The sequence below is a fragment of the Poeciliopsis prolifica genome, unplaced genomic scaffold, assembly GCF_027474105.1.
Source record: "Poeciliopsis prolifica strain line A6 unplaced genomic scaffold, Auburn_PproV2 SCAFFOLD005, whole genome shotgun sequence".
In the NCBI taxonomy this organism is placed as follows: domain Eukaryota; kingdom Metazoa; phylum Chordata; class Actinopteri; order Cyprinodontiformes; family Poeciliidae; genus Poeciliopsis; species Poeciliopsis prolifica.
The window spans coordinates 10665526-10691827 of record NW_026562380.1 but is presented as its reverse complement, the minus strand read 5'-3'; the positions used below and the strand labels follow the sequence as shown (position 1 = coordinate 10691827).

The 26302-nt window shown below is 41.5% G+C and overlaps 3 protein-coding genes across 3 annotated transcripts in view; 2 read left to right on the top strand and 1 right to left on the bottom strand.

Moving 5' to 3' along the window:
• The first annotated feature begins 294 nt into the window (after positions 1–294).
• On the top strand, positions 295–4699 carry sar1ab (secretion associated, Ras related GTPase 1Ab). Its single transcript, XM_055029822.1, has 7 exons — positions 295–366; positions 1302–1372; positions 2810–2929; positions 3018–3083; positions 3186–3289; positions 3372–3503; positions 3616–4699. The coding sequence occupies exons 2-7, from the start codon at positions 1315–1317 to the stop codon at positions 3730–3732; spliced, it is 597 nt and encodes a 198-aa protein (XP_054885797.1). The 5' UTR covers positions 295–366; positions 1302–1314; the 3' UTR covers positions 3733–4699.
• A 940-nt stretch (positions 4700–5639) lies between these two features.
• tysnd1 (trypsin like peroxisomal matrix peptidase 1) lies at positions 5640–8191 on the top strand. Its single transcript, XM_055029807.1, has 4 exons — positions 5640–6859; positions 7301–7431; positions 7514–7699; positions 7787–8191. Exons 1-4 carry the CDS (start codon positions 5829–5831, stop codon positions 7987–7989), a joined length of 1551 nt encoding a protein of 516 aa, XP_054885782.1. The 5' UTR covers positions 5640–5828; the 3' UTR covers positions 7990–8191.
• A 2174-nt stretch (positions 8192–10365) lies between these two features.
• The window catches only part of spock2 (SPARC (osteonectin), cwcv and kazal like domains proteoglycan 2), a 28661-nt gene continuing 12724 nt past the window's right edge, over positions 10366–26302 (bottom strand). Inside the window, exons 2-10 of the mRNA XM_055029811.1 lie at positions 22490–22535; positions 16387–16501; positions 15949–16054; positions 14435–14543; positions 14140–14274; positions 12769–12987; positions 12532–12594; positions 11872–12003; positions 10366–11406 (exon numbers count right to left, since the gene is read on the bottom strand). Of these exons, the coding sequence (XP_054885786.1) occupies positions 11261–11406; positions 11872–12003; positions 12532–12594; positions 12769–12987; positions 14140–14274; positions 14435–14543; positions 15949–16054; positions 16387–16501; positions 22490–22535 (1071 nt within the window). The 3' untranslated portion in view covers positions 10366–11260. The remainder of the gene's footprint in view (positions 11407–11871; positions 12004–12531; positions 12595–12768; positions 12988–14139; positions 14275–14434; positions 14544–15948; positions 16055–16386; positions 16502–22489; positions 22536–26302) is intronic.

Here is a 26302-nt window from a genome sequence, read left to right as displayed (position 1 = left end):
ATTCTTACCTTAAATGTCATATTTTCACTGGCTATCAGCAGAAAGTCACAACAGAAATAAAGGCTCAAAATTATCAGTCTTGTGCAACTTATAGGCTCCTTGGTTACGTAGTGAGACAAATAATCTTCTCACTAATATATAAATTTGAGATTTACCTGCATTTCTAACGTTTTTTTTAACTGGGTAAATAACGCTTTTGGTTTGACGGCGTAAAAATACCTGAAATGACGTTTTAAAAAAAGTGAACAAGATGCATTTGAATGCATCATGACGTCATCGCCGCCGACCATAAAACGCCGTATAGAAGCGCACTTTCTGGACCAAATCTAACGGACGACGGGGGTTTCACGACTTCGCTGGACCAAGGTAAGGCTGAGAAACAGTGGAAGAAGTTCCGCTTCCACGTTTATCTGTTGAGGTTTTTTTTCTTTTTAATTATCTCCCCTGACAGAAAACATTGACTTATTTCGGCCTTTTAGCATCACTTCCCACTCGTGTTTTCCAGTTAGACAGTTTATTTGCTGACAGCTGATGCGCTACAAACCGACAGACAGTAGTTATTGAGAAATGAGCAAAACAAGTAGTCGCGTTTCTTTGTATTATACGTCTTTTTGCGCTGGTGTTTTTAATAATAATAACAATAAAAGTTGCGGCACTTCTTTTTCAAGGCAGCAGCCATGTTAGGCTTTAAGCAGGAGTTCCATTTCTCTGTTAATCCACGCAGGACGGACACAAACATCGTGTTTGGTAGCTCTCTCTTGGCCTCCCGGCTTCAATAATCAACAGCTGGGGGATTTTCTGGAAGCCTCCACGCACCGAAAGTCTCCATTCAACAAGAACATTGAGTTACCAGAGTGACAGGTGCCGGTGTGTCCACGAGGCAGAGGCAGGGGACACTGTCCAGATCAAATGTCTTTCTCCAAACTTACCATTAAAAATAGTCAGGGGAAGATCAGTGCCGCGGAGAGAGGCAGAGAAACAGAGACAGAGAAACACAGGGAGAGAGAGAAACAGACAGAGAAATAGAGAGAGAGAAACAGAGAGAATAAACACTTGGCTGCTTTCCTTTCACGTTTCTAAAACTTTGAAAGTGATTACTCAGAGCTTATGCATACCAGTGGGGTAATCCAGGGCCAGAAATAACAATTACCAGTGAGTCTCAGTGCTGGGCTCCATAGTACAACAAGGCCTCTTAAATTGCTAAATATTAAATTCTGGTTTTGAATTCTAACCCAAATTTGAAATCCACAGAAATAACTCTGCTTCTTTTATGAAAGTGTAATAGTGTGTCTTCATTTTAGATTGTGAACAGAGATGTCTTTTATATTTGACTGGATCTACAAGAGCTTCAGCAGTGTCCTGCAGTTATTAGGTATTGTATCATGCAGAATTGCTGTCTGTTTCTTTTCAACTACTTGATCCCGACCTATTTAAGTGTGTTTACATGCATGCGTCCAACAAGTACTGTGTTCTTCACATTTAGTTAACTTTTTTTTTTAGCAGATTTATTTATTTTTATCTTGGCCTTTCCTAGATAAAGTGACATATTTTGGAGACTAAAGCTTAAAGTGGGTCTAAGAGCATACTGCTTCCACTCTAATATTCTCATAATGTGTTTATATCTTGCTTTGTAGTTGTTTCCCCCCCAACCCATCCTCTGATTTTCACTTTTATGATATTTGGCATTATGGACTTTACTTGATTGGTTTGCAAGGTTATAGAAACCCTTTACACTGAAATTAAGTTCTAAATATTGCAATTAAAATATTGACTATTTTGCCTCACTATACTTTTACTTTCACATCATCTAAATGTTCTTAATTGTAAACCTCAATTTTCTGATGGACATCACTAATAACTATTTAAATAAATGACTTATCACCAATAATGACTAATAACGACATTGCTAATAACAATTCATCACATGTGAAGAAAGTGCATCAAAGTTGAGATATTATCTAAGCAGTCGTTTGCCACTGCATTATTGGACAACGTGAATGTAATAAGGGAAATGATCTGATACGTTACGTCGCTCCAGCTCCCATTTGCTTCTAGTTTGAAGTTTAAAACCACAGCATCCATGCACAGCGTGACAACAGCTGGGTCACTGAAAAGCATCCACTGCCAATTAATAGAAGACATAACAGGTGGCAACCGCAGCCCGAGATAGAGCGCGTGTCTCTGAACGCCTGAATCCATTCCTTCCTGCTTTCCTGAATCTTTGACCAAATTTGAATGAAATGAAGATTTAATTTAACAATAATCAAAGTATTTCCCCCCCCACCCCCCTGTCGTCATTTCACTCTGACAAAACAAAATAGCTCAACGAGTCCAGAATCCAATATTAAGGGATTCGTGGCAATGTTGGGTTTGTGTGTGTGAACATTTTGTTGTTGTTTTCAGTTGGAAATAGTGTGGTTTTCATTTTTTACTTCAGCATTTTTAACAATTTTATGCAAATACATCATGTAGAAATGTTATTGTGATCCTCCGGTAACTCAATTCTGCAGAGTTAAATCAACACTATGCCGAGTCTATTTGGTCCTTATCAGAATCGGTGTTCATTTATCTCTTTTCAGAGTTTTTTTCAACAAACGTTTGAGTAGTTGTAACTTTTTCAAGTGTTAAAAGCACTCAGTTTCTTGTTGAAATAACTCCGAAAAGAGCTAAATGAACACCAATTCTGATAAGGACCAAATAGACTCGGCATAGTGTTGATTTAACTCTGCAGAATTCAGTCTTCATAATGTTTGGAGCAGGAGCTGCACTTTCTTAAAATATCTGTTTCCCATGTTCTTCCTCTTGTTAGGATTGTACAAGAAGAGCGGGAAGCTGGTTTTCCTCGGACTGGACAATGCTGGAAAAACAACCCTTCTGCAGATGCTCAGAGACGACAGGCTGGGGCAGCACATGCCAACACTATACCCAAGTATGGACAGCCAAACTGACGTGCAGTCCACATTGTGTTTTATGCTTTTATCCCTCTTCAAACCGTTGTGCCTCCTCTCTGCTTTCAGCGTCCGAGGAGCTGACCATAGCTGGGATGACGTTCACCACATTCGACCTCGGCGGTCACACGCAAGGTGAGAGTGCAGAATATGGTGCTGAAGTGAAGGTTTCGCTTCAGAGAAAGAAGATCTGATGCGTTCGCGGGACGCCACGTTAACCCTGAAATGCCCCCACAGCCCGGAGGATCTGGAAGAATTACTTCCCAGCAATAAACGGGATCGTCTTCATGGTGGACTGTGCTGATCATGAACGTCTAGCAGAGGCTAAAGTAGAGCTGGATGTGAGTTCATCACAAAGACGTGACCTGGTTATTTCTGCGACTGTGAGTGCTTGTGTGTTCATCTGACGCTTGTTGGGGATAGGCGCTGCTGACAGATGAAACCATCGCCAACATCCCGGTTCTCATCCTGGGGAATAAGATCGACCGTCCAGAAGCCATCAGCGAGGATGCACTCAGAGGAGTGTTTGGTCTGCATGGACATACAACTGGAAAGGTGAAGGACATGGAATACGTCTTACTACTTGTCCATGCATGATGAAGCTGGACTGCGTGAGCCAAGAATTCAACGCTTTTCCGATTGAAATATGTTCTCTCTCTATTTTCAGGGTACAGTGTCACTGAAGGAGATGAATTTGAGGCCGATGGAAGTGTTCATGTGTAGCGTCCTGAAGAGACAAGGTTACGGAGACGGTTTTCGCTGGCTCTCTCAGTATATTGATTGATTACACTTCCTTTGAAAAACAATAATTGGACTTCTGTTGATGCCTGTACACACAAAAGCATATTTAGCAGAAAACCACTTGCAGTATACATGTTTCATTAATATGCCATCGCTGGTAGTTTGACCTCAAGTGAGAGAAACGTGTAAACATTTGTTTTGTTCTTATTTTGGACAAATAGAAATCTATGTGTCATACAGCGCATTGCAATTGCTGATCTCCTCTCTTCAGATTGAATGTGGAGACAAACATTCATGCCACAGTTTTGTTTTTTTGTTTTTTTTGAAGCGTGTTGGAACACGTGCCAGAAACATGTCGGTGCTGTGACTCAGTGTCAGAGCTGGGCTTATATTTGGCTGCTGGTGTTGACTTACTGTAAAGGGCAGTTTAAGTTGATACATGGTTGAAGAACCTCCCGCTTGGGTTAAAATGTACAGTTAATCCATTGTAACTGTGAAAATCGATCAGCTATTTCATGTCAGCTGATCGATCTACTGACTGTTTTGCAAAGAGTTTCTGATGGCAGAATACTACATTAATGCCATCTCGAGTTCATCAACTGACTTTTTAGTCATAAAGCTTTATTCAGTACAAATGCTCCAGAATTGCTAAGTAATGTAAGAAACTCACAGAAAGAAAGATGCCAGTCTACAATAAATGTTATGATGAGTTACACCTGCAAAAAAAAAAAAAAAAACCTTGAGTACTTTGTGACTAGTTGCTGCTAACAACATGCAGTGATTTTATGAGAGTACTTGCACTTGAATACTTAAAATTATGCACATTTATTTCTGAGAGTAACATTGCAAAAGATGCATGTATATATATTTTGTCTAAAGTATCTTATTTATGTTTGGAATAAATAGTTTGACATTGTAGTATACGTGTTGCACTGAGACATGAAGTGAAGTCTGTTGCACAAATGTGATTCTAGTGTGGAATGTAGCACAATAAATACTTTTGACAATTATTCTCAGTTATTGAACAACTGTCATTTGTTTTTTGTTTTTAAACGACATATTTATTTTTTGCCCAGTTGAGAAATTTTTCTAGGTGATAAAAATCAAAGCATTTTTTCCTCCCCCTCATAATTATTTCAATTTAATGGTAATGATTTTAGTGTTTTTTTTTTTTCTTGGCCTGACATTCTGCGTGCTCGGCAGTCACAGTTTAGAAAGAACAAGGACATATAAATCCGACTAAGAAAATAATTAAAACATACAAGAAAAAGAAGAAAGTATAATAACTTCACAGACAGTAAACGTAGCTTATCACGGGCATATCTCTTTACGTAACATATTTTGTCACATCATTGTGTTATTACAAATGCAATAACTAAAACAACAATGCAGAGATCAGATAAAGACTGTTTAAGTTTTATTAAAACCATTTGTGATTTTAAAAGTGACAGTTAGAAAACTTAATCGAGTCTTAATCATATTTGACTGTCGAAACAATGTTTACTTAGACATTGTTTTTTTTTGGCTATGAATAAAACGTTAATTCTGATATACCAGTACTCATGTTGGAGTCCCCTAAACATGCTTAGTCTAATCTAAAGCACCAGTTCACCTGAATGCACCATGCTGCCAAAGCACAGCCGTAAAAAACTGTGTTAAAGCGCAACTCTCAAACTAGGGGAGGAAATTACATTTCAATAAGTTTAAATGAATTTTTTTGTCTACAATTTAACGTGTGAAAACAGTTTTAGATTTTGCACTAATATAGAAAACGTCATAATGTATGGAAACACAATGACATAAATACGTAGGAGCAAATTATTATCAGCGCACCGGCATTTATAAGGACACAGCTCCTTTAAACTGCCGCTCTTCTCCTTCTTGTTTCCTATTGGCTGGATCATATCAGATTTTCACCAATCGTGTTGAACATTGAGAAATAAACAGGAAGTTAGACGGTTATTGGAGTTATTTGCGACTAAGCAGTACTTTAAATTTTGATTGACTGTCATATTTTACTCTGTAATTTAAGCTCATCTTGTTATCCCATCATTGGACTGTAAGAGTTTGAAGTGCGCTGCTTTTTGAGTGATCTTTCGTGTTACTTACTACGGTAAAGTCGATCCACGCTGCAGGAATATGGAGCTGAAAGATGTGGAAAAGTGCTGCTGTGTGATTAAAGTTTCTGGGACAGCAGGGAGGAGACCCGTCAGCTGCAGTGGAGTAATCATCCACCCTCGGTCTGGTACTGTCTTATGCACCGGCCTCCCGTTTTGCCGGTTTGTTACCGACAGAGAGCTCCTCTCCTCGGACGCCGAGGTCCTGCTTCCCCGTAGCTTCAGCGACACGCTGAAAATCCGCGTCTGCTCGTCGGCTTCCGGAAGGAGCGAGCCGTCCCGTCAGCGGGAGGTTTCAGGCCAGCTGCTGATGCTGCTGAACTGCGTGGAGTTCAAACGGACCTTCATGGGAGTTTTCCGGGAGGCAGACCAGTGGCGTTTCCATGGTGATGATGAGGATGCTGAGCTGATCAGAGATGCTCAGTCCCTCAGCTGGTTTGCGGTCCTCAAGACGAGTCTGGGAGTGAACGACAACGCAGACGCGGAACGTACCCCCTGGCAGAGCAGCTCCTCGCTGCAGAAAGGCTGCCCGGTTGTTGCGTGCGGCTCTCCTTTCGGCTCTCTCTGCTTGGACCTCTTCATCGGCACCCTCAGCCGAGGGATTGTCAGCAACCTGGCTGGAGAAGACAATGCTGTGATCCTCACAGACGCTCGCTGCCTGCCCGGCACAGAGGGTGGAGGCTTGTTTGTGGCGGAGGCCACAGACAGTGTCCGTCTCATCGGCCTGATTGTTTCTCCATTTGGCTGGAAGTCAAATGAGTGGATAGGCCTCACTTTGGTCTGCTCTGTTGACGTGATCTTCAGGAGCATCATCCGTTGCACAGGGGTCCAAGATCCGCTTCATGGGGTTTGGGAGCAAAAAGAAGAGGCAGATCTCTGCATGACCAGAACAGCTCAGGGGTCAGAAGCTGTCAGGCACCCCACTGTGTGCTTTGTGGACAGTGAACAAGCCTGGGGCTCAGGAGTTGCTGTCAGCGCAGGGCTGGTGGTAACTTGCCGGCATGTAGTCGGTGAGAAGTCTGAAGTCACCCTGAAGTTTTATCAAGATGGCAGGTGATTTCATTGTTTTACTCGTCATCATCTGGTAATTGTTGCAAAAAAGCTCAACAAGTGTAAATACTTTCGCGTGACACTGCATGGTGCAGAAAAACCAGAAGCAGGATGGTAGTTTAAATGAGACAATAGATGACAAGTGCAAAACAATAAAACATGTGCAGAAAGTACTGGGAAAACAAATGGAGTCCCACAAAATGAGAGGGAGAAACAAAATATTTTGATTTACAAGTAGATCACAAAGTCAAAATGGGAAATCAGTCAAACAATGTAAAAATACTTCAATTGGTCATTTATCTCCAATATATTGTTTTCAAGTCTGGGCAGACAGAAAAAAAAACATAGTCGAACGAGCCAAAGCGATCTACTGAACTAAAGCAGATCATTCGTGAGCTTAATATTTATTCAAAAACTTGTTTTCAATTTATTTCCTTTTTTCAGAGTCCGAGATGCTGTGGGCGATGTTTTGTTCTCCACTAAACCATCGTCGCCGTATGATTTGGCTTTAATTGAGCTTAGAGTCCCCGTCCCAGAAGCTGTGATCCCCAGAATGTCAAAAAGTTTTCACCTGGGTATGATTTTGGCTTTAAACTGAAAAGAAAGAAGCACTAACTTACCTCAATATTTAACACTCGGCTGATATAATGGTTTCAGGTGAAGCTGTGGTGGTGGTGGGATACGGCGGACTGGGCCGAGTCTGCGGTCCATCCCTGACATCTGGTGTCCTCTCCAAGGCCATCAGCTCGAATGGCCAGCTTGTCATGCTCCAGACCACCTGCGCAGTACAAGCGGGAGCCAGCGGGGGCGCTGTGGTGCAGAAACAGTCGGGAGAGCTGCTCGGTAAGAAGCCCTGTACCCTTCTCGAACAGCAGGGGGCGCGCCACCCCCACGAGAAAGCCTGTCTGTGACGCACGTGCTCTGTCGCAGGGATCGTGTCCAGCAACGCGCGAGACCTGGCCGCGAGCGTAACGTATCCGCACCTCAACTTCGTCATCCCAGTGCCCGCTTTCCAGAGGCCGCTGCAGGAGTTTCAAGAGACAAGAAACGTGGACGTGTTCAGTGCGCTGAACGCCGCAGAGAGGGACGTGAGGCGGGTGTGGAGGCTGCAAGGCGCACAAAGCAAACTCTGACCTGCGATCCTTAAAACCTTTGAGAGACGACAGTTTCCTCTTAAACTCTTTTAAACAAACATTAATATACACATGAAGGCATTGTTTCCTCTAAATTCTCACTGAATTATTAGAATATTAGAAAGATGATGTTAATACCCCATGTATTATTTTATTCAGTTTGACTACAATAAACCTTTCTGTATTTTTGCTGTTTACAGTTGCACGCCTTTTCGAAATGATCCCTATTATAACAACTGTATTACACAGTTTTGCTCATCTTTATCAAGGATGCCACATTTATTGGCATCCCTGATAAAGATGTTAAAGCCCCAAATTAAATGTTTCTTCTATTGCAGTAGCCTAATCTCAGAAGAGAACATCTATAAATGAACCTTTCATCTGAATATATTTAACCATCAAAGGAGAAGAAGTCCTGACATAATTTTGATTACGCATACCTTTGAACCATGAGGCAGTAAATAGGTGCAATATGTTAGAAGGAGCTGCATTTGATCCCCTCTTGTTCTACAGTTACAGCATCAAGGGCACTATTTCTGGAAGCATTTGTGAGGATTTAAATCTGCTTCTGGTGCATGAGGTTTATTATTTTATTTTTTTTACAAGCTGGAGGAAGATTCAGCATAACAAGCTGGCAGGTTGCAGAAAATGATTGGTCCCTCTGGGCAGCTCGAGACGGCTGCTGTGTGTATATATCAGGTATTCAGACATCTGTTGGCAGGAACATTCACTCACACCGGAGGTTTCGCCCGATGGGACGTTACCGGTGCTGATTTCCATCATCGCAGAAATACGAAACCGTGAGATGACATTTCCAGAGATTGGTTACTGTCAGTTTTCACAATGCAACGGCAGACGTTCCTGGCGTGAACTCTCAAAGACAAGGAGCGCTGCATACCAAAGGGGTTTCTGTTTCACTGTTCACAGAGTGAATCGTTAACAGAGGAGAGGCTTAGGCAGTGTCCCGAGGAAACGCATTTTTCTGTAGGTGCTGTGCTTTAAGAGCTGCTCACATGCAGACCGAGGTCTATATCCAATTCCCACTGGTTTCCCTACAAGCCACGTTTCACACAACGAGGGAAGGCATAGGGAACGTAAGACGGCAACCACATTGTGTCAACACAATCCGCTCCACAGCGAACAGGTCACACAATGAGGAGATTTAGAGATTTGCGCTGGTAATTTTTCAAATTGAGCTTCAAGAGGGGGGACTGCGTGACATATTGTGGGAGACATTCTCAATTTTCATGTCACTAGAATAATCTTATCTGAGCAACGTTCCTGAAAAAGTGTTGCACCTGTGAAATATTCCTGAACGGAACCAGAATAATGCCATTTGTAAAAGTGTCCGAATTCGGTACATTTAGCAGATTAAAGCAAACAAAGGGGTCAAAAATCTAATTGTGCTTTCAATTGTAAAACGTAACCTGAGTAATAGTCTCACCTTTAGGCTTCTTGCTGTGACTACCAGATGTTTGATGCGTTGCTATTCCAAACTAGGCATAATGAAGCTGCATGAGAGCAACTGCTTTAAATGAGCTGTTTCTATGAAGATTACAATGAGCTGTTTGTTTTGGTATCATTATTCTTCAAGAGGGTACCGTAATTGAATTGTTAAAATCGCCTCTTATCTCCTTCCTCTGATCTAAACTTATTCTGCAGATGTCTAGTTTGTGCCTTTAGCCTCTTTAAATCTTGTTTAGCCCATTTTCTTTTGACTGATGAATGTTTATACTGATGTGATGAGATGTAAAGTTCCCTCACGCGTTTGGACCAGTTTGTGCACACGGTTTAAAATAAGATGTGGCGAATGATCGGTGTGAAATGAATGGTTGTTATGGAAGCCTGCTGACCTTAAGATGCTGCTCTTTGCTGCAGTTTTTTATTTTTATTTTTTGTCAGCAAGCTTCACAGATTGATTTTACCCTCCATCGCCATCTTTTTCAGGGGGAACAAAAGTGGGAGCCTTAGTCGTTTTAAACATTTTGATTGTAAACATGAAAACAGGCAGATCATAGCCCGCTAAATACAGTTTTAAAACTGAATTACTTTTTTTTTAAGAGCGACTCCTCAACTCAAACGTATCAACCAGATTTGTGCCCCAATACAAAAATGCCTTAAAGACTTTCATTTCTCTTCTCACTGTAAATTATGTCATGAAAAAAATCAAATATCAACCATGACTTTGAACAAACTGTTAACAGAGCCGCTCCTGACTGAAATCTGACAATGAAAAAAATGAAAAGAAGAAAGAAACACATCACTGCAGACAACTTATCAAAACTTCATCACATGGACAATTTTTCCATTGCTGGTCACTTTATGCACTAAAATGGAGGGTAGCAGCAAAAAAGAAAGACTTCTCAGACTCAGAAGCACGGTGACCAGCTCAGCCACATAGATAAGATTTATTTGATGTTTTTTTCTTTTCTTAATTAAACACAATAACCGATGCACATTATATTACGATGTACACTTGTCAGCTAAGCCGTAAAGCTGCCAGTCTTTCAAGGCATTGACCAGCAGGTGACATTCTGTCTTCTGATGCACACGTTATGTACAAGCTAAGGGGTGAAGTGTGAGAAACGTCCTAATAAGTCATGAATGAGACAGAGCATTACTGTCACATATGAGCCAAAGCGTATGAGGTGAAAACAATAAAACCAGAGGGCGATTTTCAATACTCTACCAGGTTTCCTTTCCTTTATGGGCAGATTACAAACTAAAATCGTAACCGGTTTCCATCTGCACACATAGAAGATAAAGAAGACCACTCTAGATTATTGAAATGCACCCAAACTGGATATATACATATATAGATTTTTTTCTTAATGCAAGCACCTGCCGCTTCTTGAAATCTCCATTACACATCAGCTAAAAACAGCTTGTAGATAGTTCAAAGGACATACAACAAAGGAGAACAAAGAGTCACAATTAAAAGGACAAGATTATTATTTTTTTTACTCCCAAGCCCCAAATTTCTGAATAACATCTCCCATTTCCTGTTTCCCAAGATAAGAACACCCTGAAACAATAAATACTCCCATTAGCGTCTGACCCCCTTCCAAATCACGACATTCCCTCGTGTTTTTCTAACCCATTATAAATCTGAGTGGAGTGTCTTTAACACATCCATCATCAGCAGTATCTATGTGTGTGTGTGTGTGTGTGTGTGTGTGTGTGTGTGTGTGTGTGTGTGTGTGTGTGTGTGTGTGTGTGTTTGGGACCGTTAAATGCTCCCACATAGAGGTTGGGATAAAAGCTGACCCTTTTACCAGATATACCCCCCGTCATCCACCTCTCCCACCTCTCCCTCCTCCTCCTCAGCCTCCTCTGCAGTCTCCTCAGCTTCCTTCTCCTCCTCGTCTTCCCATCCAACTGCGCTGCCAAAATCTCCTGAATATGTCATTTCAGAATCTGCGAAGAGAGGCATGCAGAGTAAGTGAGTTACAGCCACTGTGAGTGTCCTTTCTGTTTCAGAATATTGACGGCGGTGACAGCTAAGGGGGACATGCGTTTGACTTTGTCTGGGTTTTAATGGCTACTTCTAAACTGTGCCAGGGGAACCATTCTTATCAGACGCAGGTTCCGTCCAACCAGCCCCTCTTCCCCGCCCCCAATTTATCTTGAAAGACTTTCCTCACAGCGACAAGCAGCGCTTTAGAATGCCAATGAGTCTGGACACTGAAAAGTGGCACCGGTTTGTAAATTAAGCTGTGTTCCGGCGGAGCTAAGTCCTTCAAAACAAAAGAAGGTTTTTATGCTAAAATGCTTGCAAGATTGCAGGGAAGAAGCGGGTGGATATGCTTCGGATATTTATATCAAATCCCGGCATCATTTCATAGACTGCCCGGCGGCAGCTGAAACCTTGTCGAGGCTTACCGCAATCCGGCTTGCCACGAATCCTAGACCCCGCAACTTCTCCTCCGTTTTGGTCGACGCACCAGCACTCGCCCCTCTCGCACTGCTGCCTCCGGTAGTAGCCGTCCTCGTTGCAGCTGGGGATGAATCGGCCTGCACATGCACAAGCTCATATCAGTGAGAGTCTTACGTTTTATTTTTGGCCTGCATGATTCGCGCACAAGCACAGAAAATTAAACTTCTCGTATAAGTTCAAGACGGGTTAAAACTGAAGTATCCCACAGACTAGATATTTATTACATAGCTAAAAATAAAAATAAATAAAATCCAAACAGAGACTTAATCCAATCTTTCAGGGGAACATCTGAGTGTCTTGCTGGCAGGCAGCTCTCTGCTTGCCACTCTGTGTCCTTGGAGAGGCCTGACTCAGAACCCAGTCAGCCAACCACCCAAATTCTGCAGTTCAAACACATTCTCACACACTGATACACAAATCTGGATGCTTACATATTCATCTGCTTGCACACGATACTGAGGGTAGACAGAGGGTTGTGTCTTGTGTTAGCATTACGTAACTCATAGAGTGGATCGTGGACTGACACCCATCTCTAACAGAACCACCAGATGAAGACATCCACAGCTAAACGTGTTGGGATGCAGCTGCAGAATATTAATACATACCAAACTTTTTCTTCCCACCGTCCAGAACTTGAATCCTCTCTAGTTCTGCTAGGCAGGGCGGCTCTTAAAAAAGATAAAAGAAGATTGTTTTTACAAGAAGAGGTGGAACCATTTTACCTGACAAAGTGACGCAAGGCTGAACTGTAAGACTAGTGTTACTGGAGCAACAGATAGCACACAAGCAGCAGAAAGTCACAGTATAGAGCCAAAGCTCCCATCAGCCTCAGAAATACTCACTCTCCCTCCAGAAGCAGAGGCACCATTCAGCCGTGGAAACCTTTCCATCCCTGTAGGAGTCGCAGGAGTTGAAAAATGGCCGGATGCAGACCTCGTATTTTTCCAGGTTGATGGCAGCCAGCTCGGCCTGATCCAGGTAAAGGTCGTTATTGGTGTCGAGCTTGGAGAACATCCAACCTATGGAGTCCTTACAGCTGGCGACCAGGCTCCTGTCCAGCACTGCCAACACAAATTCATTTATTCTTATTGTCCAAACAGCTGCACAAATAATACATACAATATAGTACATTAAATCAGGTCGATGATCTGAGGAGGTACACCATCATCCACACTTATTAGTAAAATGAGTACATTTACTCTACAGGACAAAAATACCAAATTAGCACTATTTCTCTTTTTGACAAAATCACTGATGCCACTCTTACTGACAACTTCTCATGAAGTTCATGTGACTTAGATGCTGCATTACATGTATGTTAGCTCCAGATGTTGCAAAATGCTACATACATAGCATCACAATTTAATGCCTTGAAACAGGGCCTAGTCTTTTTAAAAACTCTGTAACAACGCTGCTCCTTTATAAACCCTTTAGCAATGTTTTTACCAGTCTTTTTCTGAGAAGTAGTTCATATAATGAGCTCAGAAGCTGCTTAGTTCCACCAAGTGTTTGCCAGTTTCTGCTGGCTAGTCTGAAGGAACTGAGTGGGGGATTTGCAGAGGAGGGGTTAATCCAGATTTCCTGCGCCTTTTATCTTCTACACTTCTTACGAACAAAAGTTACCAATCTCAAATGAAGCTGCACAATATACCAGGAAAATATTGAATTCCAATACTTTTATTAAATGCTGAAATGACAGTAGAAATTATGATCAAGATTTTTAAAAATCTTTTTCCACAATATTGTCTACCAGCTTTAACTTCTACTGAAAATAAAACATCTGATGGGGTCAAGAGTAGCTAAGTCAGTCCATTGGGCCAAATAACTACTGGCATGCAATTTGATACATTGTGCTACTGCAGTGTAATACTATATGTTGCATAACATTATCTCTATTGATAAAGTATTACTAGCATTAACAAAATGTCTGTGTCATCTGGTGGAAGCAATAAGTACAGATCAGTTTTTGTTTGTTTTGATTAGAACAGCAAAAAAAAAACATCTGGATGGAAAACCTTTATGAATAGATAGGAAAGCAGTCCTACTAAAAGCAAGGTGCTCATTGGTCACATCAGCAATTTGACTGTCAGAATTTTCTTATGTTCTCTTAGAAATGTAATTAAATAAAACAAGTCGATTTTGAGTTGCTGAAAACCCAAACCATGTAAATGTTTTCATAATGCTGTGGTGATTAATTGAGAAAAGGCTCTAACCTGACGTAGTGCTGGCTGCTGGGGATCTGGCCCCTTGCTTGCTGTTATTGTTCTGCTTGGCGTTGGTCTGCAGGAGCTGGAACCAATCCTTCAGACGCTCGCCGAGATCAGACAGATCCTGCCCGGTGCAGCTCTCTGTGAAAGCCAGATGGAGGGATACGCATGACGTATTTTCTGCGCGCAGAGGGCATGTGTCAAACTATTAAAAAAACGCAGAGGCTGATATAAAACTGGTGTGGTTATCACGCTTGTAGACTATGCTTATTAATTATTCTGCCACAAATTTGGATCTCACCGTGGTTCCCCTCCCTGGACGCAGGTGCAGCAGTTGGGCAAGGACACAGACCTGAACACTTCAGGGTGAGAGCTTTCCCAGTGAGACACGCCTGCTGCTCTAGCTTGCACTGCAACACACACACACACGCGCACACACACACAGAGGGGATCATTACACGCAGACACACAAGCCAACAGCGTCGACAAGGGGACACAAAGGTGAACCAAAATGAGTTTACTGCTGCAACACAGATCAAATATTCGTGAGGTGACTGGCTATAAACCCTGATTCAAATCTGAGACCTGCTCCTAAATGTGTCGACATCCAACCTCTGCTCACTTGCAAGGTCAGGAACAGGGATCCACGAGGCAAAGCATGAATCAATAAACACACAGGACCCTGTCACCGCGAGTTGCCAATTGGTCCCTATGAGGTAGCATATCATGGCTCTTTGTCCTGGGTTTTCCCAGGAGACGCTTCTCACACGGCTCAGATCAGAATGTTCTTCTGTTTTTATCCCAAACTACACGGCACACTGTCAGAATACAAAACAGATTTATCGCTTTTAATAGCCGTGTGTGTGTGCGTGTCTTCACGCAACATATGCATGAAGACACGCATATGATAAGGTGATGTTTAACCAATGCATTCGTTTCCATATTTTGTACTGCCTCACGAAGAGGAACGCAGCCAAGATTTTTTTTTTCCCCCCTTTAGATTTTACGGATGTTCAGTGATTATTTCTGTTTAATCTTGAGTAAATAAAATATTGTTTTATAGCCATCTGGAAAGGACAGAGGTAAATAATGAGTAATACGCAAATGAACACATTATCATCTCAAGAATACATAGTAAACAGGAGTGTAGGAGTGGATAATATGATTCAGTGGAACTGAGCTAACTCGTCATATTCAGTAATAGAATATTTTGCTTGTTTATCAGATCAAAAGTAAAAGAAAATACCTTCTAGCACGTATTAGACATACTTTTCCTTAAGCCTTCATTTCGACATCGAACATGTTTCTTCTATTTAATATAATTTCTTTAATATTCTAATATTAAATATTTTATTTTCATAAGCTGCATGCATAAAGTCATCATAATTATGCAAAATAAAGGCCTTAAATCACCACTCTGTAATCACATCGAGTTACTGGTATAAATGTACTTTTCAATGATATTCTAATGTACTGAATGGGCCTGTCAATACTGAGGACTTTATTATTTTGGATTTCAACTACAGAGCAAAGTGAACAAAGTACTAAATGTAAAAAAGGCTCAATGACCAAGACCTTCACAGAACAGGACAACAACTCACAAGAACAAACAAAAAAATCTCCCATCAACAATGCGAAATCTGTTAAACATACACTAAACAGTACTCAAATGTTACACTTTCCATTGTGTTCTTTCCCAAATTTTCTTGATGCTTCACTGTTTCATATTGTAACAGAATTAGGGCAAATGTTTTCAATGTGCTACTGGTTTAGTCTAGAGAGCTTCAGCATTTGCACAGACATGGGAAAATGTACCTTTGAGGCGTAGTTGTGTCCGTCTGATCCACACACTGGCCCGGTGGAGGAGATGGGACATGGCTGACAGTTCCCATCAGGAGAGCGCAGAGTGGGCTGCTTCAGTCTGTGGGATAGGGGACATGCAAATACTTCACCCTTACTTCATCAAGCTAAGACGGCCACTGCCAAATTAACTCAAGAGTCGAGACTCAGCAGCTCCAGGCTGGGCATGAGATCACGATGCAAACAGCCCCTCCATGTTGTCTGAATGTATTAGCTTCTCATTACACAGCAGGAGCCTCTTATTGTTCCCACTCTGGCCAGCAGCAAAACACATCCCACTCTAGCTGCAGTGTAGACTATCAGTGTTGACCTCATGTCACTGTGCTGGAGGAAGTTTTCTCAATCTTCCTGTGTTTGGAGAATTAGTCAGTCAGTCTTTCTACACACGCTCACCTGTGCTCCAGCTTCTTGCGGTTGACGCACACGGCTTTCTGGTAGCCCTGGGCGATGCACACCTTGTGTCGGCTACACTTAACCTTCTGACAGGGGTCCTTGGTGGTGTCTACATCTGGGAAACAAACAGGAAATTAGACGCAAACGGTGATGCTTCCCCAGCTTCTTTTTTCTGATAACAAGTAGATTCCTCTGGTTATAGTTTTACATTCGGCTTCCAGCCTCAGCTCCCACGTGGCTCAGCTTGGCTTACTCAGAAAGACCTGAGAGTTGGCCTGAGTTATTACATAAGCGCAGAGTTGTTGTTCTTTTGACGTTATAAAATTACATTAAGATCTGTATTGAACTGAAGGAAAATAAAGGAGGATGTTCTTACAAATAAAAGCTTAAAACACTTTGAAACAAAATATTTTCCTAAAGCTTTGTTTTTGCTGCTGTGACAGAATTGCACGTTTTGTCATGGCTGCAACATCACTTTCTGTTTTCCTCGATGCACACCGCCCTGCATGTTTCAGGTGTTTCCCAGCTGCAACCATCTAATTCCAACTGACGGCTGATTGACAGGCACTTGCTGAACTGCAATCGCCTGAATCAGGAATATTAAAGCAGGGAAACATCTAAACTATGCAGGGCAGTGTGCCACGAGGCCCATGGCTGGGAAACACTGCTCTAGACTACAGCATGCCAACGTGAGTAAATCTTCATCAGTGAAGACAGTTTGTTTGCATAACGTAGTATGAGGCTGCTGCTGCAACATTTATGCAGTGCTTGTGTAAATATTGCAGCGATGGCAATGAAAGCAGCATACAGTATGTTTGTACGCCAGTAAAGCGCAAGATGTGTAGCACTTTGGAAGTTCCTATGTTCAAAACGGAGCACTTTGTCTTGAGACTTGAAGCTGTGTACCTGCTGCCTACAGTGCAACAAAAGAGCAGAGCCTGTACCAATACAGTAAGGAAATATTTGTTTTTCATGGCCTGTTGCAGAAGGAACATGCCCTCTGCTGTGATCTGAGGACATGGTGGTGTCTTTTTTATGCTTGATCAGTTTGCAACAAACCAGTCTGAACCATATTGTGTTATCTGTTCCAACCTTTCTGCCACCATGGGTAGGAACAAAGTCGTACCAAAAGACATCTGTGACATCATATTAGATGTGCATAAGCCTGAAACGGGCCTCAAAGCGATCAGCAAGAATCTGGTTGAGTTATTTCAACATGGAAGAATTACACAGCCATCATTCACTTCCTTTGTCTAGGGCTTCATGAAAGATCTTGTTATTGGTACACATTTTGTACCAGGCTGTCTTAAATTTGACATTGAACATCTAACTGATTCCAGAAGGAATTAGGAGAAAGTTCTGCAGTAAATATGAGAACAAAACCGGACTATCCTGGCTCAACTCAGACCTGCTGTGAATGCCCAAGTGCAGAGTCCTCACCTACTCAGAAAACTAAAATTACAAAATTATTGGGAAACATCTGTGTATGTTCATGGACCAAAAAATCCTGGACAAGAACCTTCCTCTCTAAGCCATAAACAACAAAGAATGACAATGGCTACTCTTCTTTTAGTGCTACATCAATTAGTCACTTTTTGTATGAATGTGGTGGAACTGTAAGTCTCTTTGATTTATTTATGGACATTGCATACCAAACTTTAGCTGACTCTGACAGGGAAAAGCTTTTTGCTACTTCAACTAAATTTAAATTGCCTGCTCGGTGTGTCTCCATATCACTCACTCTTGAAGCAGCTAAAGCTGGACAGTGTGTCAGCCTTTCTCTATATTCTCATCTGTCACAGCTATCTACTCCAAACAGGCCTCCCAGAGCCTGACCTGGAAGTGGCCTTGCCGTCCTTTTTCACACCGGGCGGTCTTCCATTCATCTGCATGTCTGCCTCTGTTTGCTGCCAGAGCACAAAAAGACAACTCATCTGTGCGCCTGTAAATCATACTCGAATTCATTTTCTTCTCTCACTGAGTGCCGTTTCTATATCTATATTATCATTAAGCAGACAGGCTTATCATCTCCTCTCTTTTTTCCCCTTCCGCTGAATATATTAATGCGGCAAATTCCCGTGGATTATTGTAGCCGTCGGACAGATATCTGATTTTTAGAAGCAAATCCAAAACAATACGACGAGCTGTCGAGACTGAGATTGTTACGCAAGTGACAGGCTGACTGCTCCGCTGCAGGAACTGTGAACGCCCAAATGCAGACTCCTCACTCAGAATATCAATATTAAAGCCTTATATTTGGTTAACTTTCTGTATGTCTCCCGCGGTGCCACCAGCTTCCTCTGCTCTCCACCCTTTATGTCCATTTTGTCTTTCTGATGCAGGTCTGTTGTTCAATACCCACCAGAACGCAGGCAAAATACAGCACCAAACTCAAAACAGCTTCATGTATACAAAATGTATTTTAAGCAAATCTTTTACTGAAGCAATGAAGAAACAAAAATAATCCTGCCTTCTGGGACGGAAACGTTTCTGATGAAATTTTGTCCCCTGTGAGCAGCTAGAATACTGGCACAGCGTTGTGTTGTGAGTGCAGAAGCATAAGGTGGCTGCCTGAGCCTCATGTTAACTTAACAAGCTTCCACGGATTAAAGCAGTGCCTGCAATGATGACGTTTCCATAGCAACAGCCTCTCCGTGGTCTGAGAATCATTTCTTGGTCGACTGTGATTTGCAGCTCAATCTGCTGCTTCTGAGAATCCTCTCTCTGGATGTGTTTGAAACCCGCGATGTCCGACTGTTGCACAAATCGGCATCTCTTTCAGCTTCTCTTTCCTTCGTGCGGCTTCCAACGTCCGGATCATGGCCTCTCCTTCTGAGTGTGCACGGTGTGTGCTTACTACTTCCACCATGCGGCCGTCCTTTCTGCATCTAATTCCTGAAAGCCACCTTCTTTCTGAAAGGCTCTTCTTTGGTATTAAACTAATGCCTGCAGAGGAAAACCTCTCCTAATTAGGCCTGCCAGTGCTTTTGTCTAATCCAATCCAGATTTGCATGAGGTTTATCCCATCAGATTGAGGAGAGTTGGAACAGAGCTAAGGCCACATCCTTATCATCAACTCTTTTATCCTCTATTTACAAAGCCGGCCAGTAACGTCTGAGCGATGCGGTCTACAATTGACGCTATGCAAAACTGTCCGTTGTACTTTAAACTTCACCACATTTTCCATCTTACAACCTCTAGATTCTGGGTATTTTATTGAGATTGTCAGTTTTGATCCCTGATTCAAACAGTTGCATTTTCATGCGATCAGTTGCTGCAGAAAGTTACTAATCATGTTTTCATTTAAATCAGGTGTGCAGCAGCAGGGAAATACCGAAAAGTAAAGAGTATGTTGTTTTCTATCATACATCACATTTTGCTTGTTGGCTTAAATGTGAAACTCATCTGGCCAGAGCATCGTTTGCCACATGGTTGGAGTGTCTCCTACATCTTTTGAGGGATTTGACAGGATTTTATATGACTTTCTTGCAACAACGGCTTTTGCTTTTGTATAAAAACCAGATTTGTAAAGCCCACTGATGTTTTCTAGTCTAGCAAGTCATTGAGGTCTTCACAAGAGAGCCATATTTAAACTGAGATTAATGGTAATTGGTTAAAGGTTTATTCAGGGGGTTCATTATAAATCCTCATCACTCCTTTCAGATTTTGAAAAGATGATCAAGAATGAATGAAATACTGACGCAATTAAGTGAAAACAGACTCAATAAGATGGATGATAAAAGCCTAAAAAAAAGGTACACTGGGTTTAATTTGAAGCCGTTCCATTTACAACCCCACAAGTAGCAAACGAAAAGGCTGCATGAGAAGTGACAGCCGAGAGATTATTCTTAACTTGTTTTCAAAAATAACAGAATTTTTCCAGCAAAAACACAACTAAGCTGCTGGTTCTTCATCTGATGCAGAAATGCAGAACCTTGTTAGTAACCTAACAGCATCAGTGTTTGTGCATTTGAAGTACCATGTCACCAATAATCTATCGAAAGCCTCAAGAGGTGTTAAACTCCAAACATCAGAGTGTGCACTCAGCGAGTTTTACTATCTTCTTACTGTCTGCCATTGATCTGAAGCCAATGATTTGCCACGAAGTCTCTATTCACCATTCATCGGACCTTCTGATATCTGTGTCTAAGGATCCGATGTAAACTGGATGAGGTCTTTCCGCTAGCTGTGTGCAAGCCTTGGACGTGCTAGTGTGGGTGTATGTGCACACTTGTTTGCTCTTAGAAGTCTAAATTACAAATGCCCTGGCTGCAGTGTTTGCTGTCTCAAGAGCGGGGTGATTCAATCAGCAGCTAGATTGATGAATCAACTGCAGAAATCAGCTCCAAATTACCCTGACATCTCCCTCGCTCAGCACACTGCTGACTTAAGAGCAGTCAGCTGCTGCCGCGTCTGAATGCAAATTCGAACATCAGCTTGTTGTCTGCGTTGGCTTTCTAACTCTGAGTGTAAGGAGTGTTGACAGTTCTGAAGCTCTGCCTTCCTGTGCAGAGACGCCTGGCTGAGAAATGACGCCCGCAGGCGCAGCGCTCCGGAGTAAAGACATCAGACTGATTTAGGGATGTCTCAAAGGGACAAATCGCTTTTCACTTCTGCGCTTCATTAGGCCACTCATAAAGGAAGGCAGATCAATGGTAGGAGGTAGAGGAGTCCCATCAAAAGTGAGGAAGGGAAGTAGATTAAAGGCTTGAAACTGCAGAAAATCAAAGTCGAAATCCTCCTTTCTGAAGCGCAGCCGTAATCCTCGCAACATTACTTGATGAATTCTGATCAGTGACAGTTCGGTTGGCTGTGAAACCAAACAGCTGGTAATTAAAGTGATCTCTGATGCTTAATGACATCAAAACAAGCCAAATTTTGCAATATTTGACATAGAAACAGGTCAAAATGAAGACATTCCAACAATTTATCATTATTTTTTTTGCAACGTAATTTTTTATGATATCTCGTAATGTTAAAAACATGCTATATTTCTGATGTAAATAAAGTTTGCCTCCTGAAGTAGCTCTTTGGATGTGACTTAATGCGTTTGTTTACGATGCTAATGTTGAAGCAGGACAGGAGTTAAACTGCTGCCCCGTTGAGTGAACTTAAAAATGCTCAGTGAGAGAAATTTGGGTCAATGGAAGAAAAAACAAATGTGACTAAGAAAGGATTTGCAAGCATTGAAAAGAAAGACTGTTGTCTTATATTTAGCAAGCCTAATGCAGACGTCCTCCCTTGAACAATGAATCAAAGTACATTAACTTCCACCCTCTGATCTTATGCCGCCACCTCTCTGTCAAGGTTTTTATGACGGAGTATAATTAGTCTTTCATTAAAGCTCTTGGAAATTGTGCTAATGTACTCTGCTCTTCAGCTGACTCCACTTAAGCTGCAAATCGGCCAACAAAAGACAACAATAGCTGACAACTCAACACTGTGTCGGGACTTTGCTTTGCGGGAACTCAATTAGGGCCGCAGTAGCTGCAGGAGTCGGGAAGGTGACCGCAGAGAGCAGAGAAAAAAAAATAGTAGGAGGAAACAGAAAGGGGTGCTGCTAGGTTGAAATTAAGGCAATTCTGTTAACACTGGAGGGCAACTCACTCGTACAAATAAAACAGAACACTAATATCTTTCAGAGGAGTTGTTTTTATGAAAACTGCCTCTCACTACACAGTTAATGGTGAGCTCTCAAATGGAGGAAAATCTGGCTTTGCCTTGTGTGTACCTTTCAATTTCTTTAATGCATCTCTTAGACTTATGTAGGCTTTATATTAAATTATATGCATAAACAACGGCTTAAAAATACGCTTAGAGATAGTGATGGGTGGTAATATTACCATCCATCAAATGTATTTCATAGGTTAGGAGAAAAAAAAAATAAACAATGTAGATGTTTTGAAAGAAGTGAAGAAATGTCTTGGCCATCGCTGCTTAGTGATTGTTTGTTCCCCCTAATCAAGCTCCAGAGCAAGCAATTCCCCTCCAAAACCATTGGTGGCAACTTTGTTACAATACTGCCGACAACAAAAGCTCCTTGTTTGCTTTCAGGAACTGAATTAACCACACATGCAGACAACACAGGGAGTGTGAGACTTACTGTCATTAGAGTCTTGGTTTTCATCCCAGGTTCGCACATAATCGTCCTGCAGAAACATTGATAAAAGTAAGTGGTGTGTTTAGCAGCTGCAAGGAAAAAGCAACAAAGTGTCACAGGTAGTTTGAAAGGTATAACATCCGAGTATCACACAGCAAAAGAAATGTGATTTCCTTTATCGCTGCACACCGACTATGACGTGAAGGCTGGCGTGATAAGTGACTGTCAGTCGGATAAAACGGGTCCATTCTGCTCTGCATGTTTTATGTAAATAAGTTGAACAAATCTGATAAGTGGGACATATGCCGTTATTGGGAGCATGTCTTTTAACTAGACTTCTTTTCCCCCCCCGCATTTTAATTAGAACATTATTCGTTCTAATTAAATTGCAGCAGACAGGTGAAGTGGGGGTGGGGGAGAAGAAATAGCACACAAACTTGTAGTAAAAGACAATGAATGGAGAGAAGAATTGTAGAGAAGCAGTAGATAAAAGGAAAGACAACTGACCTCAACCTCCTGGCGAAACGAGAGCAAAAAGAGAGAAAAGTCAGTTAGTTTCAGCAAAGGGGAAAAAAATAATTTCAAGTTGAGCTATAAACTTGCATTCAGTGATGTTACAATTTGATGATGGAAACACACAATGTGCTCCTTCTGCATAATTTAAATATGTCAAAAGGCAAGAAAAATGCAAAAAAAAAGGTTAACCTATGAGGACATTCCTTACCATAAGACTCGTACTACTAGCAGTCAGATTGAATATAAACATGGGTTTACATTTCAGTCTGAAAGAAGCCTAGAAAAATCATTCGCACCAAAATCTTGAAACACCCACAGTTGCAAACGTGTTAAAGCAAACGTGATTAAATCTGCTTTAGATCAAAGAACCCCCTCAGGCCAGACTTCATATGTAAAGCTTTTAGTGCATATTGCCGCATCTGATATAATACAAATATGAGTCATTTCAAAATATTTCCTGTTTAGCCACACAAGCAATCCTTAAGCAATGACTTACTCATCATTATAAACATTTACTGCACCGGAAGCAAGAGCCAGCAGCTCCTCGGGAGGCGATAAAGTCCCAAACAACATGTGAAATAAACAGGCTTCATTGAAGCAGGGATCGTTGCCACGACTTTTTATATTTATACACAAACATGGACTTAAGCATTACTCGCCTTAAGGTGCATTATGGAAATTTTCACACCTTTTGTATTTTACATAGTTAGTTTTCTTCCAACCTCTAACTTCTATTTGTTTTTTAGGGATTTTTATGCTGTAGATTAATACAAGTTACTTTAGCAAATGTAAATCTAGAAACTGTGCTCGTATTCAGGTCCCCAAAGTTAACGATTAGTAAAACTAATTTTCATTGCAATTACAGTGACGCATCTAGAATTTTTTTTTCATCATGATTTGAAAAAACAGCTGAAGTTCAATCAGATTGGATGAAGATGATCTGTGAGAAACTAATTTCAAGTTTTGCCACTAATTTTGATTTGGATTTAAGTCTAGATGTTGACTGGGCCACTCCAACACATGTAGCCCAGTGTTATACCGAGCTTTCTAATAACTATATGTTCGGATTAATAAAAGTTTTAATAGGTCACTACAAGACTTGAAATAAATGTTTATTTACTAAAAAATAACCCTTTTGATAACTAGGGACTACATAATCTTGTTTTGACAGAAATATATTAGTATTCTTCTTTAATATTTAAATAATATAAAGGGTATTTTATTTGGCTTTGCCATGTGATTGGTTATTAATACAGTCCGACTGGGGCGTGACTCCTGATTGGTGGAGAGAAGGAGAGGAGTGAGGAGAAGAAAAAAATGGTGAATAGCGGAGGGTGAGGCGAACCGATCAGAAAGAAAGAAGAAAACAGATTTGAGCGAGAGAGAACGGGAGAGAAAAAAAAAACACACTGGAGAAGACGAAGTTCGGAAGAAGTTTGAGGGGCTTAGGTCGCCGCGAGAGGGACTGAACAAGAGGAGACAGACGGGAGTGGTCCGGACGAGTTCGGCTAAGCTAAAGAAGCTAGCCACTTCAAGCTAAAGGAGCTAGCCGCTTTGGACAAGGGACTTCAATGCACTGAACACGAGTCCAGTGGATTTGCAGCGCTCTCAAAGTTTTTGTGAATTGCAGCGCTCTCAATGTTTTGTTTTTTCCTTCGGGACTTCAACTCTTTGTTTTTGTAACAGGCCTGCAACGTTTTTTCACACTCTCCTGGAGGTCGTGAGTAACCAACTGCCAGGGTTACATTTGTTTAAGACTGTTGTTGTGTTCTGGTTCATTGGAATCAAAAGGTGGACATTAATGTCTTAATATTTTTGCCTTATGTTTATGTTTTGTAAATATTATTGAATGGTCGTTCAACTTTAAAGTTACAGGGGTGACTAACTAATAGGTTTTCTGTCTCTTTAGTTTAATAAAGTTAGGCTGAACCATTTCGCCTAAAATTCTGAACTTTCTCTGGGTCATATTTGTCATAAATTAGGTAATTGGTGCCGCACAACAATTGGGGTACCGGAGGTACATGGAACCCAGCACCCTCCATTTTAGTTTCTTTACATAGAATGGAAGAAGGTGCTACACACATATAAATATATTCAGATCTAGAATCACTCTTGCTGTGTGCTTTGTGTCGTTGCCTTTCTTGAAGGTAATCTTCCTCTTATCTCAAGTGTTTGGCAGCCTCTATCAGATTTTCCTTTTCTACAATTGCCATGTGTTTAGCTTTTTGTCTACTTTGAGCAGCTTCCCTTTCCAAAGATACTACCACCACTATGTTTCACTGTGAACTTTGTGTTTTCAGGATCATGCGCTGGTTCAGGCACAAGTAGGGTTTCAAAATGTTCAGGACCACATTCTACCATGTTTGCTGTGTCCCCTTCAGGGATGGTGGGAAAGTGCAACAGTGACGTCTTTCCTCTCGCTGCTCTTTCACAAAGCCCAGATTTGTGTACAACTAATAGTTTTCCTGTCAACAGATTCTCCCACTTGAGCTGTGAATCTCAGCTTTCACACTGTTTCCATGTGTCTCTTGGCTGTTGATTAATATTCTTCTTGCCTGGTCTGCCAGTAAACTTGTGCTTGTATCATCCTCCCCTTTTAAGGTAATGGACTGGGTATTATGCTGCAAGATGTTTTAAGGTTGAGATACTGTTCTTATGATCTAATTCTACCTTATTTTTAACCAAATCTTTATCCATGACCTCTCTGCTCTCTTTCTTATGTCTTCATGATGCTGCAAGTCCACTAACGTTCTCTGACAAGCAAAGACGAGATGTGTATTTACTGATATTAGAAAGGGGGTGTTCTTCTTACATACTAGGTGACTTCTGAAGGCAGTTGATTGCGAATGAAGCGGGTTAGATATAAATGTGTGTCACACTTTCCACGTTCTTCCTTGTAAACATTTAGGAAAAAAAAACATTTCCCGTGTTCCTTTCACTTCACAGCATCAATCAATCACGTAAAATCCCAGGATACATAAAAGTTTGTGGTATGTGAAAGACATCCAGGGGTATAAAGTGTATCCTCCGCCTGCTGCAGTCCTTTATATCACCAAAGCATACACCTGCAGTGAGCTGTCTTTGTCGGCTGAGCTTCATGAGTGATTGTCAGCTATGTTGTTCAACCTTGTCGGCTCTGACGGAGGCCAACGTTGCAGCCGGGTGAGACCTCAAACAGTTTACGACCTGGCCGTTAATCTGATGCCTCCCATGCCTCCTTTATCGATGCCGCGGCTCCTGCATTATTTAGCAACCTTTCTGTATTTGTGCTCCTGCCAGCACAGATAAGGAAACCATCCT

Bases quoted from the DNA above. Each gene is read 5' to 3' on its own strand.
- sar1ab (XM_055029822.1), top strand. From the start codon at position 1,315: ATGTCTTTTATATTTGACTGGATCTACAAGAGCTTCAGCAGTGTCCTG. The intron at 2,930-3,017 runs GTATGGACAGCC...CTCTGCTTTCAG, and splicing joins CATGCCAACACTATACCCAA to CGTCCGAGGAGCTGACCATA. The intron at 3,290-3,371 runs GTGAGTTCATCA...TGTTGGGGATAG, and splicing joins AGGCTAAAGTAGAGCTGGAT to GCGCTGCTGACAGATGAAAC.
- tysnd1 (XM_055029807.1), top strand. From the start codon at position 5,829: ATGGAGCTGAAAGATGTGGAAAAGTGCTGCTGTGTGATTAAAGTTTCT. The intron at 7,432-7,513 runs GTATGATTTTGG...TAATGGTTTCAG, and splicing joins GTCAAAAAGTTTTCACCTGG to GTGAAGCTGTGGTGGTGGTG. The intron at 7,700-7,786 runs GTAAGAAGCCCT...GCTCTGTCGCAG, and splicing joins ACAGTCGGGAGAGCTGCTCG to GGATCGTGTCCAGCAACGCG.